Raw genomic sequence first — 20,512 nt, 5'->3', positions numbered from 1 at the left:
CTGCCTTGTTAAAGGGGTGGAGGGGGCAGCAAGGGATGCAGCTGTGGCAGTCTCATGTACACCTGGTCCTCCAGCAGGTGCAGGTGTGCTCACAGGCATGGCTGCTGCCCTCCCCAGAGCACAGCTGTACCATTGTGCAATGATAGATTAAGTTTTTTTTACTTGAGAACAGAAGATTTTTTCCTAATTCACAGCCCTGTGAGTTCTGTTTCCCCTGCCCTTTTCATTCCACAACTCTGCTCGGGCCTCAATGCTTCATCAAACCTCCAACACAGCCTGAGATCTGGAACACTCTAAACCGCTTCCCTCTAGAACCATGATCATATCCTATGGCTGGCTGGTTTTTGTTTTACTTCTCTCCCTCCCATCTTTGGAAGCTGGCCTTCCTTCCATCCCTGCCTTAGTTAACCTTGTCTTTGTTTCTCTCTCTTTTTTTTTTTTTGAGACGGAGTTTCGCTCTTGTTGCCCAGGCTGGAGTGCAATGACACGATCTCGGCTCACCGCAACCTCCGCCTCCCAAGTTCAAGTGATTCTCCTGCCTCAGCCTCCCGAGTAGCTGGGATTACAGGCATGTGCTACCATGCCCAGCCTATTTTTATACTATTAGTAGAGGTGGGATTTCACCATGTTGGCCAGGCTGGTCTTGAATTCCTGACCTCATGATCTGCCTGCCTCAGCCTCCCAAAGTGCTGGGATGACAGGCGTGAGCCACCGCGCCCGGCCAACCTTGTCTTTGTTTCAGAGGCTTCTGTGCTGCCATGGCTGGGAGAGATGATGGACATTGTTACCTCACTTGAAGATGGGGAAACCGAGGTGTCCTGACTGGTAGGACAAAGTGAGGCTTCTAGACCCCACAGCCAGTGCCCTTTCCATTTCACTGCACAGTTCCTCACCCCCACCCCCAGGCTCCCTCGAATGGTGGGTCACTACCATTGCACACAGCCAACTGGACCCCCAGCCTGCTGTAAATGTCGGCCAGCTCCCGACATTTGAGCACTGTGCCAAAAACAAAGAAAAAAATCCATCAGCCACTAACCAACACAACACCACCTTCCTAACTGTCATCAGTACACTGGTTCTCTTCCAGCCATAAGACCAAAAGAGGTGGGGAAAATCATCAATGCCCTGGGAAGGCTGAGGATGCATAAGCCATCTGGATACAGAGGGGCTGGCTTGCAGTCTAAATAAAAAAGGCACACTTCCCCTGCTGGCCACTCCTCAGCAGGCGTGTGCATCCGAAGCCAGCATCTCTTTGAGAAGATGAAGTGCAGTTGAGCCACCTCTGGTCTGGGAGTTAGGAGACCAATGACTCCAACCGGGTCATCCCCTGACCTATGCCCAGGTTTTCCTTCTGTGAAATCACATCCCTTCCAAATTTAGGACTCTATAATTCTGTGAAATCCATCCTGCCTCTGGATTAAGCAACAGGCAACTAACAGAAGCAATCACGGGGGACCAGAGCCTAGCCCTGGAATGGACCGACAGCCTTTTTCCCTTTAGGCCATTGGGCTCCACAGAAGGTGTTCTTGTTCTCAAACTGCCTGACCAGAGGTGGGATTACAAAAGGGGTGGCCATCCCAGACGTTTTGGGGATTTCACCACCTGATACACCAGGTCTGTTACCAAAGTCCCAGTCAACATGTCTGGTACTCGCTTGTCCTTTCAAAGCTGACATGGGCCATGCAAATGACCACTCAATTTAATTTCTCTGTTGTTTCTGATGCCAAGTGCATGAAGGCTAACCTATTACTGGACTGCATCAGTCTGGTCAGAAATGTTGGCATTGAGGGATCTTGGTAGAAATGAGTCAGGAGACTCCACTCCCTCCCGCCCATGGTCTGCATCTGAGTCACCGTTGGCAAACTGAATGAAAGTGAGTGTACTGGGGTGCAAGTACAGGAGAAATTACAACTTACGTGGCTCCTTCTGCCTTCTTCATCTCCCACAGACGTGATAACTGTCTCTGAAAAGACCGTTTGGCCAGTCTGGTTGTTGGTTATCTGTAGTAAAACAAGTACAGTGAAAGTAAAATAGAAGGAATTCTGGACAAATTCCACAAGTTGTTTTTGTGTTTTGTTTTCCAATTTCTGAAGCAGCAGCATCCAGTATAGGAGTCGAAACGCCCACCCCGCTTTCTTTCTGAGTTCCCTTGGCAGCTGTGAGATGGGCAGCTTCCCCTGGGCACAGTGATAAAAGATGTTAAGAGTCAGCCTTATAGGGTTGCTATGAGGAGGAAATGAGGGGATCCGGAGAAATCACTCCACACAGCACCTGACAACCAGCAAAATGCTCAAAGATATCAGCTATTTCTATCACATTCTTGGGGCTCATCACTTGAAACTCAATGTCAACTTTATTTTTGACAAATTACAAGTCTAGGTGTCTAGTTGAACATCTTTCATGAAAAGCAAGCAGGTTTTAGCTCCAGCAGCCCTACCTAATTCGAGTGAATGGTTTCATTTCATCAAGAAAGTGCTTAAGTACAATGAGAGACTTGTTCCATCATTGCTGTATCTATTGTCTGCCTCTGATTCTGTAACCAGGTGCAGGCATCTCAAAGCTAAGTCTAACAGAGAACTCAGGCTGTTCTTGCCCCATGAAAGGTCATGTCTAATGTTTGGTTTGGTGATGAAGGATACAAGAGATGTTTGGTCACCTGACCAAGATGGTGAAACCCCATCTCTACTAAAAATACAAAAATTAGCCACAGTGGCAGGTGCCTATAATCCCAGCTACATGGGAGGCTGAGGCAGGAGAATTGCTTGAACCTGGGCTGCAGAGGTTGCAGAGAGCTGAAATCGTGCCACTGTACTACTCCAGCCTGGGCGATAGAGTGAAACTCTATCTCAAAAACAAACAAACAACAACAACAAAAACAGAAAGAAAGAAAAGAAAAGATGCTGGCTCAGGAGCTCGATGTGTATTCTTTGAGCTCTGGCTCAGTTGCCAATAACCATCTAGTATGTCACCTGGAACAAATCATATCTTTTCTCTGATGCAAGATTTTCTCACTTCTACATCATCTTTAAGGTCTCTGCCAGCTCTAATATCACAGGAATCTGCAGCCAGGACAAAGTGGAAACTATTGTACTAATTTGCAGAAGGGAATCAAATTCTAGTTCTGAGAAGGTAAGGACCACATCTTAATTACCATGCTTTTACATTTTTACCTACATAATTCCTCTCCCCAAAAGAAATGATCTCTTCCTTTATGCCAGCTTTTTATAGAATTAACCAATGTCATATTATTTAAAATTCTACAAGCCTGTACGTATGGGTTGCATGACTTATCAGAACCTTTATTATAACAATTTGTATTTTTCTTAAATCTCCAGAAGAAGAATATATAAGATGATTTCCAAATATGTTTCACTACTACTGAGCCCTTCTTTTATGAAGCATTGCATAAGGCTAGTGTTTTTTGTTTGTTTGTTTGTTTGTTTGTTTGTTTGACACAGAGTCTCGCTCTGTCATCTAGGCTGGAGTGCAGTGGTGCGATGATCTCAGTTCACTGCAACCTCCACCTCCTGGGTTCAAGTGATTCTCCTGCATCAGCCTCCCCGAGTAGCTGGGACTACAGGTGTGTGCCACCACACCCAGCTAATTTTTGTATTTTTAGTAGAGGCAGGGTTTCACCATGTTGGCCAGGCTGGTCTCAAGCTCCTGACCTCAGGTGATCTGCCCGCCTTGGCCTCCCAAAGTGCTGGGAATACAGGCATAAGCCACCGTGCCTGGCTTTTTTTTTTTTTTTTTTTTTGACAGTTTCGCTGTGTCACCCAGGCTGGAATGCAGTGGCATGATCTTGGCTCACTGCAACCTCTGCCTCCAGGTTCAAGTGATTCTCCTGCCTCAGTTTCTCAAGTCGCTGGGATTACAGGCACGTGACACCATGCCCGGCTAAGGCTAATTTTTTTTTTTTTTTGGATTTTTATTAGAAATGGGGTTTCACCATGTTGGCCAGGCTGGTCTCGAACTCCTGACCTCAAGTGATCCTCCCACCTCAGCCTCCCAAAGTGCTGGGATTACAGGCATGAGCCATCACACCCGGCTGAAGATTAGTGTTCTATAAAACCCATTTGAGAACTACTGCACTGTGTTGATAAAATAACTTTATTATAATAACAGTAATAAAAAGAATACTGGTTTTTGCAGTGCACTTTACAGTTTACAATGAGCTTTCATATACTTTAGGTCATTTGGCCTGCACAATACTGTAATGTAGATGTTGATCTCCTTATTTCATAAATGCAGTTAGTGAGAATCAAGACATTTAAGTAATTTTTCAAAAATCACACTAGAGACTGGTAGGACTCACACTCAGGTATTCTGACATTTACAAGAAGCAACTTTAAGAAGCAACCAAACCTGTTGGTTAATTACTGTCAGAATGGATGGCTTGATATTGGGTTTGACAAGAGTAAAATAATCACCTTGAAAACATTCCCCAGTCACAGATGAGCAATGCCAAAGGCTTGTGTTCTGCAGGTAAACTCATTCATTTACCTGGAGGATACACTCTGTAGCTGATTCATCTAACTGAACCCATTACTATACAGTGGCAGAAGTGCCACACAAAAGCTACTTTATAGTCAAGGCAATGGCACGTGAAAATTGATCCCCTATGCTCTGTGGCACAGAAACACTGCTGTTTCAACCAAGTAATTATCTGGGCACTTGAACAAAAGTGAGGCTCTTTTATGAAAGCCACTGTGGCCTTGCATACAGGAGTTGCGATGAGCTGAGGGGGCAAACTCCTTGATATTCATGATGGGATGCTAACAATGATCCTGAATATCTGCACAGCACACAGTCTTAGGCAGTTTGCTCTCAGAGTCCTGCCAAATCATGTCAGAGACATTGCACACCAGGGGCAAGCTAGTGCTATGTTCCTCGAGATTTGCAGAGCTTTCTTCATCAGGTCAGAATGGGAATGAACCTGGTTGCTCTTCATGCATGATGTTAGACCAAGAGGCACTCAGACAGGTGGTAGTTTGGGGAAAAATCTGCTATAGAATTCTGAACGCACAACCAGTAAACGGATGAGAGTTTAATTTTGTGGCAAAAGAGGGTTTCTCTTTTGGAAATGGGGTATATCATATTTACATGCCTCCTAAAAAAAAGTGAGGGTCAATTCACCGTAACATGATCTCTAGTTCAATCCCTACTGAGACATACATAAAAACCTATGAGATAGATCAATTCCACAAATGTAATGCTAGGAAAGGGTGTTTTTAGACATTCATTTGCTTCTTTTTTCAAATGATAATCCCTGGACATTCCTTTGCAACTGGACTGGCAGGAAGCCTAGGGTTAAATATATTGCATAAATGCAAAAGCAATTTAGGATCCTGATACATTGTCTCTCCACTTTAAACAGTAACATTACTGCTTCTGGTTTTCAATCTGTATTTTATGATTCTCAATTGTATTTTGGGCTTGTATGTCACATATAAAAAAAAAAAAACGAAAAAGCTTAGTTCTCTGATGGGACTGGACACTATAGAAAGGAGGAAGTGCTGGCCACGACTTACCTTGTGAATTTCTCGGTGCACATGGATGGTATTATTTCCAACCTTGGTGTCTGTGTTGGTCTCATTGTGATAGCTGGGAGGTAAGTTTGCCAGGTTCACTTCTGATGACGCTTTGGCAGCAGCTTCTTCTGCCTCCATCTATTAAATCGATGAATTTAATGAGCAAAATTATTTTCTCTTGTTACAAATGAGAGTCTATTAGAAAAAAAAATCTCTTTTCCTCTTCTGCAATTACAAAGAATCATGATGATAGGTGCTATTAATTGAGTACTCACTATGATAAGATATTATACTAAATGTTTTACATATATTACAGCACTGAAATTTCACAACCCCTCTGGGAGGTGGGTGTTAATGTCCTCATATTACAAATAGGGAAACTGAGGCTCAGGAAGACTAGATACATTCCCCAGGTTCCCAGAAAACGGTAGAGCTGGATTTTGAACATGTTTCCATTAGATAGTCTTGTTCCCTGTATAAATGCTGTTGATGCCCTGCCCATCTCCTGGTGGCCTAATCTGGAGGTCACCTGCATCCAGTTCCCACACATGCCAACAACTAACTCTGTCTCTCTCTGAGGGCATTCTCTGGTCACCAAAGTATGCTCAGTCTGCACAGGCCCCAAGTGCTAGGGAGTTAACATCCTAGCAGTGAGAGACAGGCTATGAAGGTAAGCACTCCAGCTTCTCCCTTCGCTAGACAATTCTAAAGCATATAGAATCTACGTAGTCTCCCTCTGAGGCCCCCAGTGGGATGGAGCTCTAGATGCCCGGAGCAGTAACCTGCTTGTAGGCATACCGTTGATTGTCTTTCTTTTCTTTCATCTCACTTCCCCACTTCCTGCTAGTGTCTTCTGGGAACACATCCCAAATACACTATTTGCTCTTAAATCCTTGTGACAGGGCCTGTTGGTGGTGGTGGTAGGGCAGGGGATGGAGGGAACCTAAACTTACTCCCTGTAGGTAGGGCCACAGCTATGTCTCCTTCCCCACACTACCTCTTGGGTACCCTTGTAGGAAATCCTTGGAGAGGGACCTTTGTAGAGAGTCAGTTAACCAGTTCCCAGGGTCCACACCCCTTCTGGTCTTCTTGAACGTATGTTCTTCTCTGGTGTCAGGTTTCTGTGGCCACTGTCCTCAAATCCTCCAGTCTCATGATCCTCCATAACATCTATACCAGATATGTCAGTGACCTCATGTCTGCACTCAACTTCCCCTTCCAGATTATCACCCTGTCCTAGCCCTGATGAGCGGGCAGTTGACAATGTCACCTGTTCACAGCTGATGGGACCCAAAGGGAGGCCACATCATAGACTAATTGAGCCAATCAGATACTCTCTCTAGGAATTTAAAATGAGAGACACAAAGAGAAGTTCTACTTGATATATGGCAATTTTCCTACACTGCTAGTTTTGACTGTGGGCTATTTTTATTTTTAAAAAGAATGCTCAAAAAATACTTTCCTATTTAAAAAATCACTGTCTTCTATCCCCTCAAGTACTAGATGAGCCCCTGCTTTAACCACCAGGTTTGCTGAGTTGAGGAGGATAAGAGGAACGAATCCTCATGTCTCAACGCAACACTAAAACACTAAACTCGAAGTGTGAGGAAAACCTGGTAGGCAGAAAGGCTCAACAAGGACTTAGTCAGTGGCCACTGTGTACACAGTGCTGTGCTGGATTCTGAGATGGCTGCTGAGATGTTTGAAACTTGATCACTGGCTTCATAACAACAATAATTCTAAGAATAGCCCCCATGTTTGGGGCATTGACAATGTCTGAGCCGTTGCACTAGATGCCTTGAATATTCACAGCAATCTTAGGGGAAAGCTGTGATTACAGAGTCACATCCAAAAGTTAAGCAAATAGACATATCTGGATCCATTCATGGACCTGCTGAATTGGGATTTCTAGAGGTGAGACCCCCGATGTTACTGAGCTTCTCAGATGATTCTGAGGATTTCCCTCCCCTCCCTCTGACCCCCCAGTTAAGAACCTCTGTTCCGGGCAATAGGGAGCTATAGCAAGTTCCAGAAGGCTAGAGGGAAAATAATATAACGAGTAGACCAGAAAGAGAGGGGAGTCAGGGAACTGGCTAGAATTAGGTCTAGGAGATGGGAGCTACATCTGGGTAGGGGCCTTCTAGGTGGGAAAGACTCTAAGTAAGTCTAGAAGGATCAAGCCATTGAGAGATGGCTACTGGATGAGTCAAGTCGTTGCCTGCAGCATCCTCAGAGAGGAACACAGTGGAAAGTACCAGGATTCTGGAGTCAGACAAGGTGGGTTCAAGTCCTGGCTCTGCCACAAAGTAGCTGTATGACTTTGGACAAGATACCAAATCCCACTAAACCTCAGCTTGCTCATTTGTAAAATAGGGATGTCCTACTTTGTTGAGTAGATATGGACCATGACGTAGATATAAGAATTAAGGCATGAAAGACACTACCTGCCACACAGCAAAGATGAAATTCATAGCTGTTTTCATCATATTGCCCTTTAAGAAGGCAGTTTCAAAAGAAGCCAGTTTATTTTGCCAGAGTTCTGAAGGGAATGGATAGCTAGAAGCAGGAAGAGCAGACAGTTGATACCACGTGTTTGCAGAGCTTGCCAACAAAGGGCAGAAGAAACGGTGCTGAGAGAGAAGACAGAATGGGCAAGAAAATGACTTTTTTTTTTTTTTTTTTTTTTTTTTTTTAAAGCAAAGGACCTTGCCCTCAGTTACCACTCTGATTAGTGACAGAAAAGATACAGCTGGGAAGAGAAGACTGAAGGTGCTGGAGAGGATCCACCCAGAAGAAGAGAATGCTTTAGTGTTTTTTAAATTCCCATAGGGATCAGTTTGGCTTTCAAATAATTGACAAGTTGCCAAACCTAGAGTTTCCTCTAGGCTGAGCAGATAGTCTTTTTATAAAACTTTTCCCCCCAGCTCAGCCACTGGTTATTTCAACAGAATGAGCTAACCGTTCTTAAATGGCACCATGAACTAAAAGTATAGTTTACAATGGAAATTTCAACCGCAACTATTATTGCCACTAGCAAGAGAAACTTAAGTCTGAAGCAAAAGGAGCTGTTTCATAGAGGAGGAATGTGAATGCTGTTAAAAATGGCATTTATAGTTGGTTAAATCTGTGTGTCTGCAAAAGGGATATAGTAGGAAAAATTAAAGAGATGAATCCAGGCTTGGTATTGGAGTTCTTGCTAAGAATAGGTGAGGCAGTAAGAACATTCTAAAACTAGTGAGTTACAGAGCTAGCAATAAGGGGAGGAGAAACAGAGTGGTTATATCTTCAGAATACATTGGTAGCATACAGAACAGTAATGTAGGAAAGTAGTAATATCCCTGATTGAAGCCATTTGAAGATTTGCTTTTCCCAATAATGGCTGTACAACTAGACCTGCTTTGTCCTTCCCCTTAAAAAACTTCAACAGCTTGAGCCAGCTGGAACATTGATAATGCCAGGAAGTTTCTTGAAAGCAGATTCATGATGCAACTATGTAAACAAATAATGCATCTGGCCCAGGTCTTTTTTATTTTTCCCCTGAACAATGACTAAATGCCAATTATCCTGTGTCTACGAGATTTAAGGGGCATTCTGGTAGTCTCTTTACAAAAAATTAATACTAATAACCACAGTCTATTAACAATCTATTGTATTCTATTTTTGAAGATATCTAAAAGATACTTTTAACATTTTAAGATTAATTTTTAATGCTTTAAGATATTTTAAAAGATAGATTCTATTGAGAACCACAGGCATCACAAGCTCAATTTGATTTGAAGCTGCAGAGTTAAGAGACATTGGGGCCCATCTGACTCCCTTCACCCTTTAATTGTTCCATGTCATGATTGTTTCGCAATCACAGGAAACAAAGATCATGGATCTTGGGCTCTGGACCTGACCAGTGGATATTCAAGGACGGCTGCCCAACTCACTGATTTGCTTTACTTGCATCATCTCATTGAATTCTCACCTTACCCTAAGAGGTGGACATTTCTCCACTTCAGACTCAGGATGCCATTGCCAGTAAGTGGCAGAGCAGGGACTGGATGAGGGAAGGTCAGTCCCCACTGCCTGTTCTCCTGCCATGGTATTCAACCTCTCTCATCCTGTACCCACGGCCAGCGAGGACACCTCTGGGAAACAGTGGGATAGAAGTGACAGCCAGCATCTCCTCTGGTGGCAAACTTCAACCCCCAACCTACACAGAGCCACATCTAGAGGGAGGAAAGCTGGGGTCTTGGCAAAGCCCAGTGGGGATAATGCCCATGGAGAAGACCCCGTCACTAGGTCCCGCAGAGCCCCACACCGCTCTGCTCAAGAAGAGACTGAAGAGGCCCTTGCTGCTCCCTCTCCTGCCTTACCAGAAGCTAACATCAGAGGACCACGCTGCAGACTTTCTGAACAGTGGTGGGCACAAAAACATAGAGGTGACTTACTCAGTCTTACTAGGAATCTGTGTGCAGGAGGGAAAGTTCTAGAACCTGGATAAGGAAAGCAGACAGCCTGCCCTAGAACCAGAGGCATCACGAACCCCATTTAATTTGAAGCTTCAGAGTTAAGAGACATGGGGGCCTATCTGAATCCCTTCAGCCTTTAATTGTTCCATGTCATGATTGTTTTGCAATCACAGGAAACAGAAAGATCATGGGTCTTGGGATCTGGGCCTGTCCAGTGGATATTCAAGGACAGCTGCCCAAGTCACTGCCTGCAAAGCCAGTGTCCCCTTCACTGCGAACTCCACAGGCTAACTGTTGTGGAGTGGAAGGGGAAATAGCCCCAAACTACAAAGGGCTGCGGGGAGAAAGCAACTTCTCCCTGGAGACAAGGGCCAGCAGTTAAGGCTTTGTCCAAGGGGGCTACCAAGCTGGAGAGAGCAGGGATGTGAAACCAGACCAGGGGTTAACCAGCCTGGACATTAGTTTCCTGCCGGCTCCTTCACTGGGATGGCTGGCTCCTCTCTAGACACAGGCTACAGACAGAGCCCGGCCCAACAGCGCCCACGCCTACCCACCTCAGGCACCAGGGACAGCTCCCCGCACCTGGATGAAGAGGGCAGGGTCAGTGACATCTTCTTCCCAGGCAGCCCTTGGCATGCGTGGGTGCCCATCACAGAGGACAGAACAAGACGCCACCCACAGTGTTTAGACCTGGAGGTGATGGAGGGCAGAAGCTAGGCAAAACTTTGCTAAGGTACGTGGTATCTGATAATAATAGTTGCTAAATACTGTGCACCTATTACTTGCCAGATGCCCACACTTACGACATTTAGTTCTCACAGGGAACTGAGGTGCAGGATATAAATGATTTGCCCAATGTCAACCTGTTACTGAGTGGCAGAGGAGGACGTGAGCCCAGGACAACTGCAAAGCACTGTTGGGTGGAAGGGGGATTGCCTCTCACATCCTCATCCGCCACTCATACAGTCCTGAGATTTGGGATTTCCATCTTCCCTCTCTGCCCCCACATTGCATGAGAAGCAAGACAGCCCAGACAGACTGCCAGCAAAGCTCAGGGCTCTTTGCCTCTTTGTCCCTGCGTGGCATCCTAACAAGCTCAAAGCATAACAGACAAGCTAGAACTTGGCGATGCCTGGAGCTTGCCCCGGGTCTCTGTGAAACCACAGTACTGGAATACCAGGGGCCCTGCAAACCTTCGCTTACAATAGGGAAGGCCAACGGCATGCCTGACGCCAACTGCAGGCAGGTGGCCCCAGCTACCTCGGGAGGGTCCAGCTGCAGAGCCTCTCGGTGTACAGGCTCAGATCCAGACTTTTTGGCAAGGAGGCAAAACGAGGCGGGAGTAGGGATCACCCTGCGCTGCCTCCAGGCCACTCCGCATCGGCTGTGGGCCCTTCCCAGCCCCTGCTCGCGACCCCAGGTCCCTGGCCAGCGCTCTTCCACGCCTTCCCAGGCTTCGCTGCCCTCAGCCTGGCTCTTCCCAGAGCCCCGCGCCGCCAGCGCGCACCCACCTCCTCCACCGCGCTGCGCAATTTGTGCTGCGTGTCCTCCATCAGTTCCTCAACCTCGCGGAACATCTCGTTGAGCGTGGCCTCCTCCTGCGGATAGCTGAAAGCCGGGCCCGGCTCGACGGGAGCCGAGGTCGCCGTCGGAGCGGGCGCGGGGGCCGTGGGGACTGCCGCCGCCAGCAGCAGGCACAGCAGGGTGGCCCCGAGCCGCTGCATCTCCGCTCTGCGCCCGCAGCCGCCGCCTGTGTGTCCCGGAACGCGATCAGAGGCGCGCGGACCACCCCCCTCGCCTGGCCCGCCGCCCCGCCCCGCTCCGCCCAGCCGCCCGCCCCTGGCGCCCCTCTTTCCCGCACCCGCCCGGAGACAGGAGGAAACTGAGGCCACTGAAAACGCAGCTCCTCTACACCCGAAAAGATGCGACCCCACCCGCTCCAGCCCGAGCCCCGATCGCCCCAGGACCCCGCACCCCCATCCTCCAGCACAAGCTGAGCTCTGCCTCTCACCTGCGATGCTGGAGCCCTCGCCAGAGCAACCGAACCCGGATCCTCTACGCTAATAGCTCCCAAGCCCCAGCTCACCTCGACTTAGTCCCCGGTTCAAACCCTAACCCCTCCTCCACCAAGTCAGAGTGCCCGATCCCTACTTCCACCCCAATCCTCTCTCAGCCCCTACCTGGGGTGGGCAGAGCACAGGTCAGCCCCCTCGCCTTGGCGTCGGGTCCTACTCGAGCGCCCCGCCCCACACCCACCCAAGGCAGGCTGAGCTCAGCCAAGTCGTCCCCTCCCCCACCGCCGCCCCTCACCCACCCCGACTGGACCGAGCTGCGCTGCGGGCTGGACTGGATCTGCTCGCTCCGGCCAGGAGGCCGCCGGGCTGCGGGTGCGGCTGCGGGAGCGAGAACGGCGCGGTGGGCGGGCCGCGGGTGCGGGAGCGCGGCGGGGTGCGGCAGCGCTGGTACCCGAGAGAGCCCGCAGCCCGCGCCCTGACCGCCCACCAGGCCCCCGCCCCGAGCCCCGCCCGCCCACCAGGCCCACCCCGCCCCGCGGAGGGGCCGCAGCCCGGCCATTGGCCAGCCGGGGCGCAGTCCACCTCACGCCCCACACCCTCCTCTTCTGCCTCCGCGACTAGCTCTACGGAAGGCAGCCATCTCCTTCACTGCCTACCCCTGCCCCCGAGGCATCCCAGGCCCCTGTGTTCTCTGGCCTCCAGGCTTGCAACAGCCCACCGAGGTTGTGGGTGGGGGGAATGTTCCTCAGTCCCTCCATGGTCTTTCTAAGCCAACCTCCGTCCTGTGCAATCTTCAGGAAAATTCCCAGCCCCCCAGCCTGGCGTTCAAGCCATCACCGCTGGCCTTAGTCTGCCATGGTTGACACCGTGCTCCAGCCAGGACAACGCACTTGCAGCTCCTGGAATGGGAGAACGTCATGAGAAAGTCAGCAAGCTCTTCAAGGGTGGCATAGAGGAGTGGTCAGGACCAGACACCTGCAGCCAGCTCTGCTCCTTCCTACCTTCCCTCCCCGGCCAAGTTACCAGCTTTGTGTGCGTCCCAGTTAGCCCTAATGTAAAACATTGACAAGTCTCAAAAACGTAATATGGAGTGGGTAGTGGAGAATCAGAGAAGTTAGACCATCAGGCCAAACAGCAGGTGAAGGCAGGGCTGGCCAGAGGTCCTGAGTGTAGCTGACTCTGCAGTTGGTGCTCTCCAGCTTGACGCCCCAAGACTGCCTTTCTCTGCAGCACTACCCACATTACTGTTAACCGCCAAAACACAGCTTCCAGCCGCTTTCCCTTCTACTTCTGGGCCTGGGGACAGGGCCCTCCTGAACTGCAGGGAAAGCCCCTTTCCGCGGCATCTCCTGCTCTGTCCCCTGGGCATCTGGCAGCCCTGGCTGAGCATTCATTAGCTTTCTGGGGGTGGCTGAGCCCGTCCAGGAACCTGGAGCTGAGTCTCCACATGCCCCAGCGTGTCACTTCGGGCAGGGTGGACGTTAGGAAGAAACTAATGCCGAACTGGAGGGTGCTGTGGTGGCATATTGTGGGGCCGAGCTAGGAATTGCAGTGGTGCGGGTTTACAGAGCACATCATGCTCTTCCAGTCCTTCATGTTGCTGGCTTAAAGACCACGAATTTCCCCAGTAAGATTTCTTCTGCCTTACATCTTTTGCCACGCGGTCTAGAGGTCTTGACTTTCAGACTGAACCTAAAAATCTCTCTATATTGAAGTGCCCCAAGTGTCAGGCAAAGGGACACTTGTTTTCTTGTATGGAGTCAGCATTTCGTATTCCCAAATGTAATAATTTATCAATAGTTCAATTATTAGGTTACACTACAAGCGAAAGAAAGAGAGAGAGAGAGAAAGAAAGAGAGAGAAAGAGTAAAGAGAGAGGGAGAGAGAAAGAGAGAAAAAGAGAGAGAAGAAACGATAAGAAAATCTACAGGTCTCAAATATAAGTGGCTTTCCTGCCCAGCTCCATGGCAGTCCTCTCACCAGCCTGAGACATTCATGGACCTGAAGGAAAAGCCCCGGGCCCAGCTGCGGAGCTGAGCCCAAACCAGATCTGGACAGGGAGTGTCAGCTCCAAAGAGCTCAGACTGGGGAGCCCAGTGGGGTCAGGGACTTGTTGGAGAAAGGGTCAGTGTGGATGGCCATTGGGAGATGAGGGGCACAGAGCCGGCAGAGAGTGCAGAGCCATCCAGGACAATCATATGTAGAGTAGAGAACATTCTACATTTCTGCAATTCCCATTGTGTCACTGGCTAAGCTCTGTATCCACTAGGAACAGTTGATTTTTTCCTTTGACGGCATTGGAAACACTTTCTGGAATTATTATTTAAAATTTTAGGTTCTCACATTTTCTCTATGAGGGAGCTACCAAGTCATAAACTGGGTTCCCATTTCATGGTTGAGGAAATGGCAGCAAGGCGGATATAACTTGCTGAAAATTGCCTAGAAAGTGCACACAGCAATTTCACATCTAGTTGTCCACCCTCCAGAAACTCATGACCATGTGCAAAAGAAGACATGTATAAAGATGTTTACTGAGGCAGTATCTACAATGGCAAAAAATGTGGAAACTACTTGCCCGTGTTTTCCAGCAGGAGAATGGATAGACCGGGGCTTCTACAATAATAGAATACTGTACAGCAGGTAGAATAATGAACAACATTTATAGGCAGCAACATCACCAACTCTCAAAAATATAATATAAGGTAGAAAAGGCAATTTGCAAAATGACATATATGGGTTACGATTTGTGCATATCTTAGAAATGCAGAAAAATAGCATGTATTGTTTATGGATGCTCACATATAATAAAAATATAGAAATGTGCAGGCTGCCTCTGAGGTGGGAGGCAAGGAAGGGATGGAGGATGTCTTCAGTTGTATTCATAACATTTTATTTCTTCAAGAAAGGGAGTGTACCAGCATGGAGGAATTCTGAAACAAAAGTTTCCAAATATTCACATCTGTTTAATCAACCATGATTATTTACATCAGGATACATGGGTGTGGCTGGTTCTTTTTTATTATTTTTGGTATATTTTAAATATTTTGTGAATAAATTGGTAAATAAAAGCAGAAGGCACCATCCTCCAAACAAAACAAAACAAAAACAACTCAATAAAACCTCTTGTAGTCAAGTAGACATTTTTTCTTAGATTTGTTCTTGACAAAATGCTGACCTCCCCAAGGCCCAGCAGTGGCCTCCTTTACTGTGAGGTGAGGAAGGGCGTCTACAACAGGCTGGAGTAGAGGTATCACATTATCTGACTTCAAACAATACTACAAGTCTATGATAACCAAAACAGCATGGTACTGGCACAAAAATAGACACATAGATCAATGGAATGAATAAAGACCCCATAAATGAAGCCACACACCTACAGTCAACTGATCTTCAACAAGGTCAACAAAAATTAACAATGGGGAAAGGATTCTGGGAAAACTGGCTAGGCATATGCAGAAGAATCACAATAGACCCCCTGCATCTTACCATACATAAAAATTAATTCAAGATGGATTAAGACTTAAATGTAAGCTTTGAAACTATAAAAATACTAGAAGAAAACCTAAGAGAAACTCTTCTGGACATTGGCCTAGGCAAAGAATTTATGACTATGACCTCAAAACCAAATGCAACAATAACAAAAATAGACAAATGGGACTTAATTAAACTAAAAAGCTTCTGCACAGCAAAAGAAACAATCAACAGGGTATATAGACAACCTACAGAATGAGAGAAAATATTTGCAAACTCTGCATCTGACAAATGACTAATATCCAGAATGTATAGGAAACTCGAACAAATAAACAAAAAAACTCCAAGTAACTCCATTAAAAAGTGGGCAAAGGACATGAACAGACACTTTTCAAAAGAGGACATACAAGTGGGCAACAAATATATGAAAAAAATGCTCATTGTTACTAAATTCATTGGAGAAATGCAAATTAAATCCACAATGAAATACTATCTCATACCAGTCAGAATGGCTATTATTAAAAAGTCAAAAAAATAACATGTTGGCAAAGATGTGGAGAAAAGGGAACACTTATACACTATTGGTGGGAATGTATATTAGTTTGATATGGGTTTGGCTGTGTCCCCACCCAAATTTCATCTTGAATTGTAGCTCCCATAATCCCCATATGCCATGGGAGTGACCCTGTGGGAGGTAATTGAATCATGAGGGCAGATCTTTCCCATGTTTTTCTCATGGTAGTGAATAAGTCTCACAAGATCTGATGTTTTTATAAGGGCCTTTTTCCTTCCTTTGCTCTGCACTTCTCCTTGCTGCTGCCACGTGAAGAAGGATGTGTTTGCTTCACCTTCTGCCGTGATTGTAAGGTTCCTCAGACCTCCCCAGCCATGCTGAACTGTGAAGCAATTAAACCTTTTTTTAAATTTAAATTACCCAGTGTCAGGTGTATCTTTATTAGCAGCATGAAAATGGACTAATACAGCAAATTTGTGCCGGGTAGTGAGGCACTGCTTTAAAGATACCTGAAAATGTGGAAGTGACTTTGGAACTGCATAACAGGCAGAAGTTGGAAGAATTTGGAGGGCTCGGAAGAAGATAGGAAAATGTAGGAAAATTTGGAACTTCCTAGAGACCTGGAGGGCTCAGAAGACAGGAAGATGTAGGAAAATTTGGAACTTTTTAAAGACTTGTTGAATGGCTTTGACCAAAAGGCTGATAGTGATATGAACAATAAAGTCTAAACTGAAGTGGTCACAGATGGAGATGAAGAACTTGTTGGAAACTGAAGTAAAGGTCACTCTTGCTATGCAAATAGACTGGCAGTATTTTGCCCCTGCCCTAGCGATTTGTGGAACTTTGAACTTGAGAGAGATAATTTAGGGTACCTGGTGGAAGAAATTTCTAAGTGGCAAAGCATTTAAGAGGAAGCAGAGTGTAAAACTTTGAAAAATTTGCAGCCTGACAATGCAGTAGAAAATAAAAACCCATGTTCTGGGGAAAAATTCAAGTCAGCAGCAGAAATCTGCATAAGTAACAAATAGCAGAATGTTACTCACCAAAACAATGGGGAAAATGCCTCCAGGTTGTGTCAGAGACCTTCACAGCAGCCCCTCCCATCACAGGCCTGGAGAACTAGGAGGGAAAAATGGTTTCGTGGGCCTGGGACACCTCTACTGTGTGCAGCTTGGGACTTGGTGCCCTGCATCCCAGCCACCCCAGCTGTGGCTAAAAGGGGCCAACATACAACTCAGGCTGTGGCATCAGTGAGTGAAAGCCGAAAGCCTTGGCAGCTTCTATGTGGTGTTGGTTGATTCTGCAGGTGCACAGAAGACAAGAATTGAGGTTTGGGAACTTCCGCCTAGATTTCAGAGGATGTATGAAAATATGGAAACACCTGGATGTCCAGGCAGAGGTCTGTTGCAGGGACAGTGCCCTCATGGAGAACCTCTATTAGGACAATGTGGAAGGGGAATGTGGAGTTGGAGTCCTCACACAGACTTCCCACTGGGGCAGTGCCTAGTGGAGCTGTGAGAAGAGGGGCACTGTCCAGAATGGTAGATCAACCAACAGCTTGCACCATGCACCTGGAAAAGCCACAGAGACACTCAATGCCAGCCAATGAAAGCAGCCATGAGGGGGGCTATGCCCTGCAAAGCCACAGGGACAGAGCTACCCAAGGCTGTGAGAGCCCACCTCTTGCAGCAGCATGACCTGGATGTGAGATATTGGGTCAAAGGAGATCATTTTGAAACTTTAAGGTTTAGTGACTGCACTATTGGATTTCCGACTTGTATGGGGCTGTAACCTTTTTGCTTTGGCCAATTTCTCCCACTTAGAATGAGTATATTTACCCAATGCCTGTACCCCTATTTATATCTTAGAAGGAACTAACTTGTGTTTGATTTTACCAGCTCATAGGCAGAAGGGACTTGCTTTGTCTCAGATGAGATACTGGACTTGGACTTTTAAGTTAATGCTAGAATGAGTTAAGACTTTGGACGACTGTTAGGAAGGCATGACTGGTTTTGAAATATGAGGACATGAGATTTGGGAGGGGCCAGGGGTGGAATGATATGGTTTGGCTGTGTCCCCACCCAAATCTCATCTTGAATTGTAGCTCCCATAATTTCTACATGTCATGGGAGGGATTCAGTGGGAGGTAATTGGATCATGGGGGTGGATCTTTTCCATGCTGTTCTTGTGATAGTGAATAAATCTCATGAGATCTGATGGTTCTATAAAGGGGAGTTCCCCTGCACATGCTCTCTTGCCTGCTGTCATGTAAGATGCGACTTTGTTCCTCCTTCGTCTTCTGCCACGATTGTGAGGCCTCCCTAGTCATGTGGAACTGTGAGTCAATTAAACCTCCTTTCTTTACATATTAGCCAGCCTCAAGTGTGTCTTTATTATCACTGTGAGAACAGTCTAATGTACAGTTCAACTCCTGTAGAAAACAGTATGAAGATTTCTGAAAGAACTAAAAATAGAACTACCATTCAACTCAGCAATCTCACTACTGGGTATACACCCAAAGAAAAGAAATAATTTTATCAAAAAGACACCTGCACTCACAGCAGGTTCACAATAGCAAAGTCATAGGATCAATCTAAGTGCTCATCAACAGATAATTGGATTTAAAAAGTGATATATATATATACACACACACACACCATAGAATATATATATATGTACCATATATACAGCCATAAAAAAGAACGGGCATAAAAAAGCCATTAAAAAGTCATAAAAAAGAATGAAATCATGTCCTTTGCACATGTTATCTCCTTCTAAGACACAGTGGGGGTACAGGCATTTGGGTAAATATGCCTGAGATGTGTGCATGAATGTAGCTGGAGGCCATAATCCTAAGTGAAATAACTCAGAAATAAGAAATCAGTAGCACATGTTGCCACTTATAAGTGGAGCTAAACAATGGGTACACATGGACCTAAAGATGGAAACAACAGGTGCTGGGGACTCCAAAAGTGGGGAGGAAAAGAGGGGGCAAGGGTTGAAAAACTACCTATTGGGTACTGTGCTCACTACCTGGGTGACAGGTTCACTAGAAGACCAAAGCCCAGCATAATGCACATGCACCCCCTGAATCTATAATTTTAAAAAACAATAATAAAAGGCTTCCTGTCTGCCTGAATAGTTAGGTTCTTCCTGCTGTGAGTGGGGATGTGGTAAGGAAAGGGGATGGGACTTACCTGTCTCTTCCCCCTCAGCCCCGCAGGGATGGAACACTCCTCAAACAAGGAAACCTCAGATATCTGGAACATAAGGGCACTGAGTCTGGATAGATGACCGTTATTCAATGATTTGTAAAACTTTAACCATTCTGAATGGTTAATTAGAAAAGGGGAGAGTTTATTATATATTTCCTTTCCTTTTTTTCCTCTCTTCCATCTTAGACAGACTGCACTGACCATAACTTGAGAAAAAAAATGTGAAGAGTTGTGATCAGAGAGAATGTGCCTGCATGACTATTTAGCATCTGTTGTCTCTGCTAGAATGTAAGTCACATGAGATTGCAATGATGCTGGTCCCTGCAGCCATCCCAAGGGCAGCACAGGGCCTGCAGAGAATTAGGACTTAATATGAATAGCTGAATAAAGGCAGGCCTGCTAGGGGCTGAGATTCCAGCCCTCAAATAATCTACAGTGCAACAAAGAAACAGGTAAATAGGCAATCATGAGACGGTAAGATGGAGGAATGGACAAGGAGAAACTGGCAACTAAAGGAAGGGAGGGTGAAGGAAATAATAAAAGTGGACTCTTTTTTGAATGCCCATGAAGGGTGCCTATCCCTGGTCTCACTATAATGGGAGTGGGAGGTCACAAGGTACCAGCATGGATGAGTGCCCCACTTGACTGGACCATGGGTGAAGATCTGACTAAAGCCTGACCCATCAGAATTCTTCCTTGGACTTTGAAGCTGGAGAAACCATTGAAGTGAGTAAGAGAAAAACATCGCTGTCCTTGAACCTGGGCGTGGTGGGGGATAGGGAGAGTGGGAGGAAGAGAGTAGCTGTTTCATTCCACAATGTCACTGTTGTTCTTGGTTCCAGCCTTGCACGAGCCTTTCTGACATCCAGCTGCACCATCGGCCTTGAAGGATGGTAAGATGCTTTTGGTGTTATTCTTGTATACTTCCCTTTTGGTTTGAGCTATGTTTGATGGCTTTCTGTTACTGTCTATCAAACTGCCTTAATTTAGACACTGATCATTCTTACACATGTTTCTGTTGGGGCTGCTTATATTTTAATGAGGCATTCCTTTTAGAAGAAGTTCTCCTTTAGAAGAAGTTGCCATCCTGCCTTGAGACCCGTGAGTAGGAATCGAAGGGCCACCAGGTCCTGCCGAACAGGGAGAAGACACCAGGGTCGCCTCCCCCTCGTTAGCCCGCAGTGCCAGCCACTAATATAATGGAGGTTTCCCAGTTCCTGCCTGTAATTTGCTATTGTTCCAAAGAAATTGGTGCCAAGATTTTCTGAGTGGAAATTCCATCTGGCTTTGGAAAGAGTGTTCACGTAGA

The 20,512-nt window shown here is 46.5% G+C and overlaps 1 protein-coding gene across 3 annotated transcripts in view; it reads right to left on the bottom strand.

The window, feature by feature from the left end:
- The window catches only part of DKK3 (dickkopf WNT signaling pathway inhibitor 3), a 45,406-nt gene extending 32,914 nt beyond the window's left edge, over positions 1-12,492 (bottom strand). The window contains exons 1-4 of one of the 3 annotated variants that reach the window (XM_008006617.3): positions 12,303-12,492; positions 11,500-11,738; positions 5,532-5,669; positions 1,917-2,000 (exon numbers count right to left, since the gene is read on the bottom strand). In XM_008006617.3, the coding sequence (XP_008004808.1) occupies positions 1,917-2,000; positions 5,532-5,669; positions 11,500-11,712 (435 nt within the window). In that variant the 5' untranslated portion in view covers positions 11,713-11,738; positions 12,303-12,492. Of the gene's footprint in view, positions 1-1,916; positions 2,001-5,531; positions 5,670-11,499; positions 11,739-11,999; positions 12,272-12,302 lie in introns of those variants that run through there. The other 2 variants (XM_008006622.3, XM_008006632.3) reach the window with 2 other exon arrangements.
- Between the last annotated feature and the right edge of the window lie 8,020 nt (positions 12,493-20,512).

This window comes from Chlorocebus sabaeus, chromosome 1 (assembly GCF_047675955.1).
Source record: "Chlorocebus sabaeus isolate Y175 chromosome 1, mChlSab1.0.hap1, whole genome shotgun sequence".
NCBI lineage: Eukaryota > Metazoa > Chordata > Mammalia > Primates > Cercopithecidae > Chlorocebus > Chlorocebus sabaeus.
The sequence above is the reverse complement of the archived record's forward strand: the minus strand, read 5'-3'. Positions and strand labels throughout refer to the sequence as shown.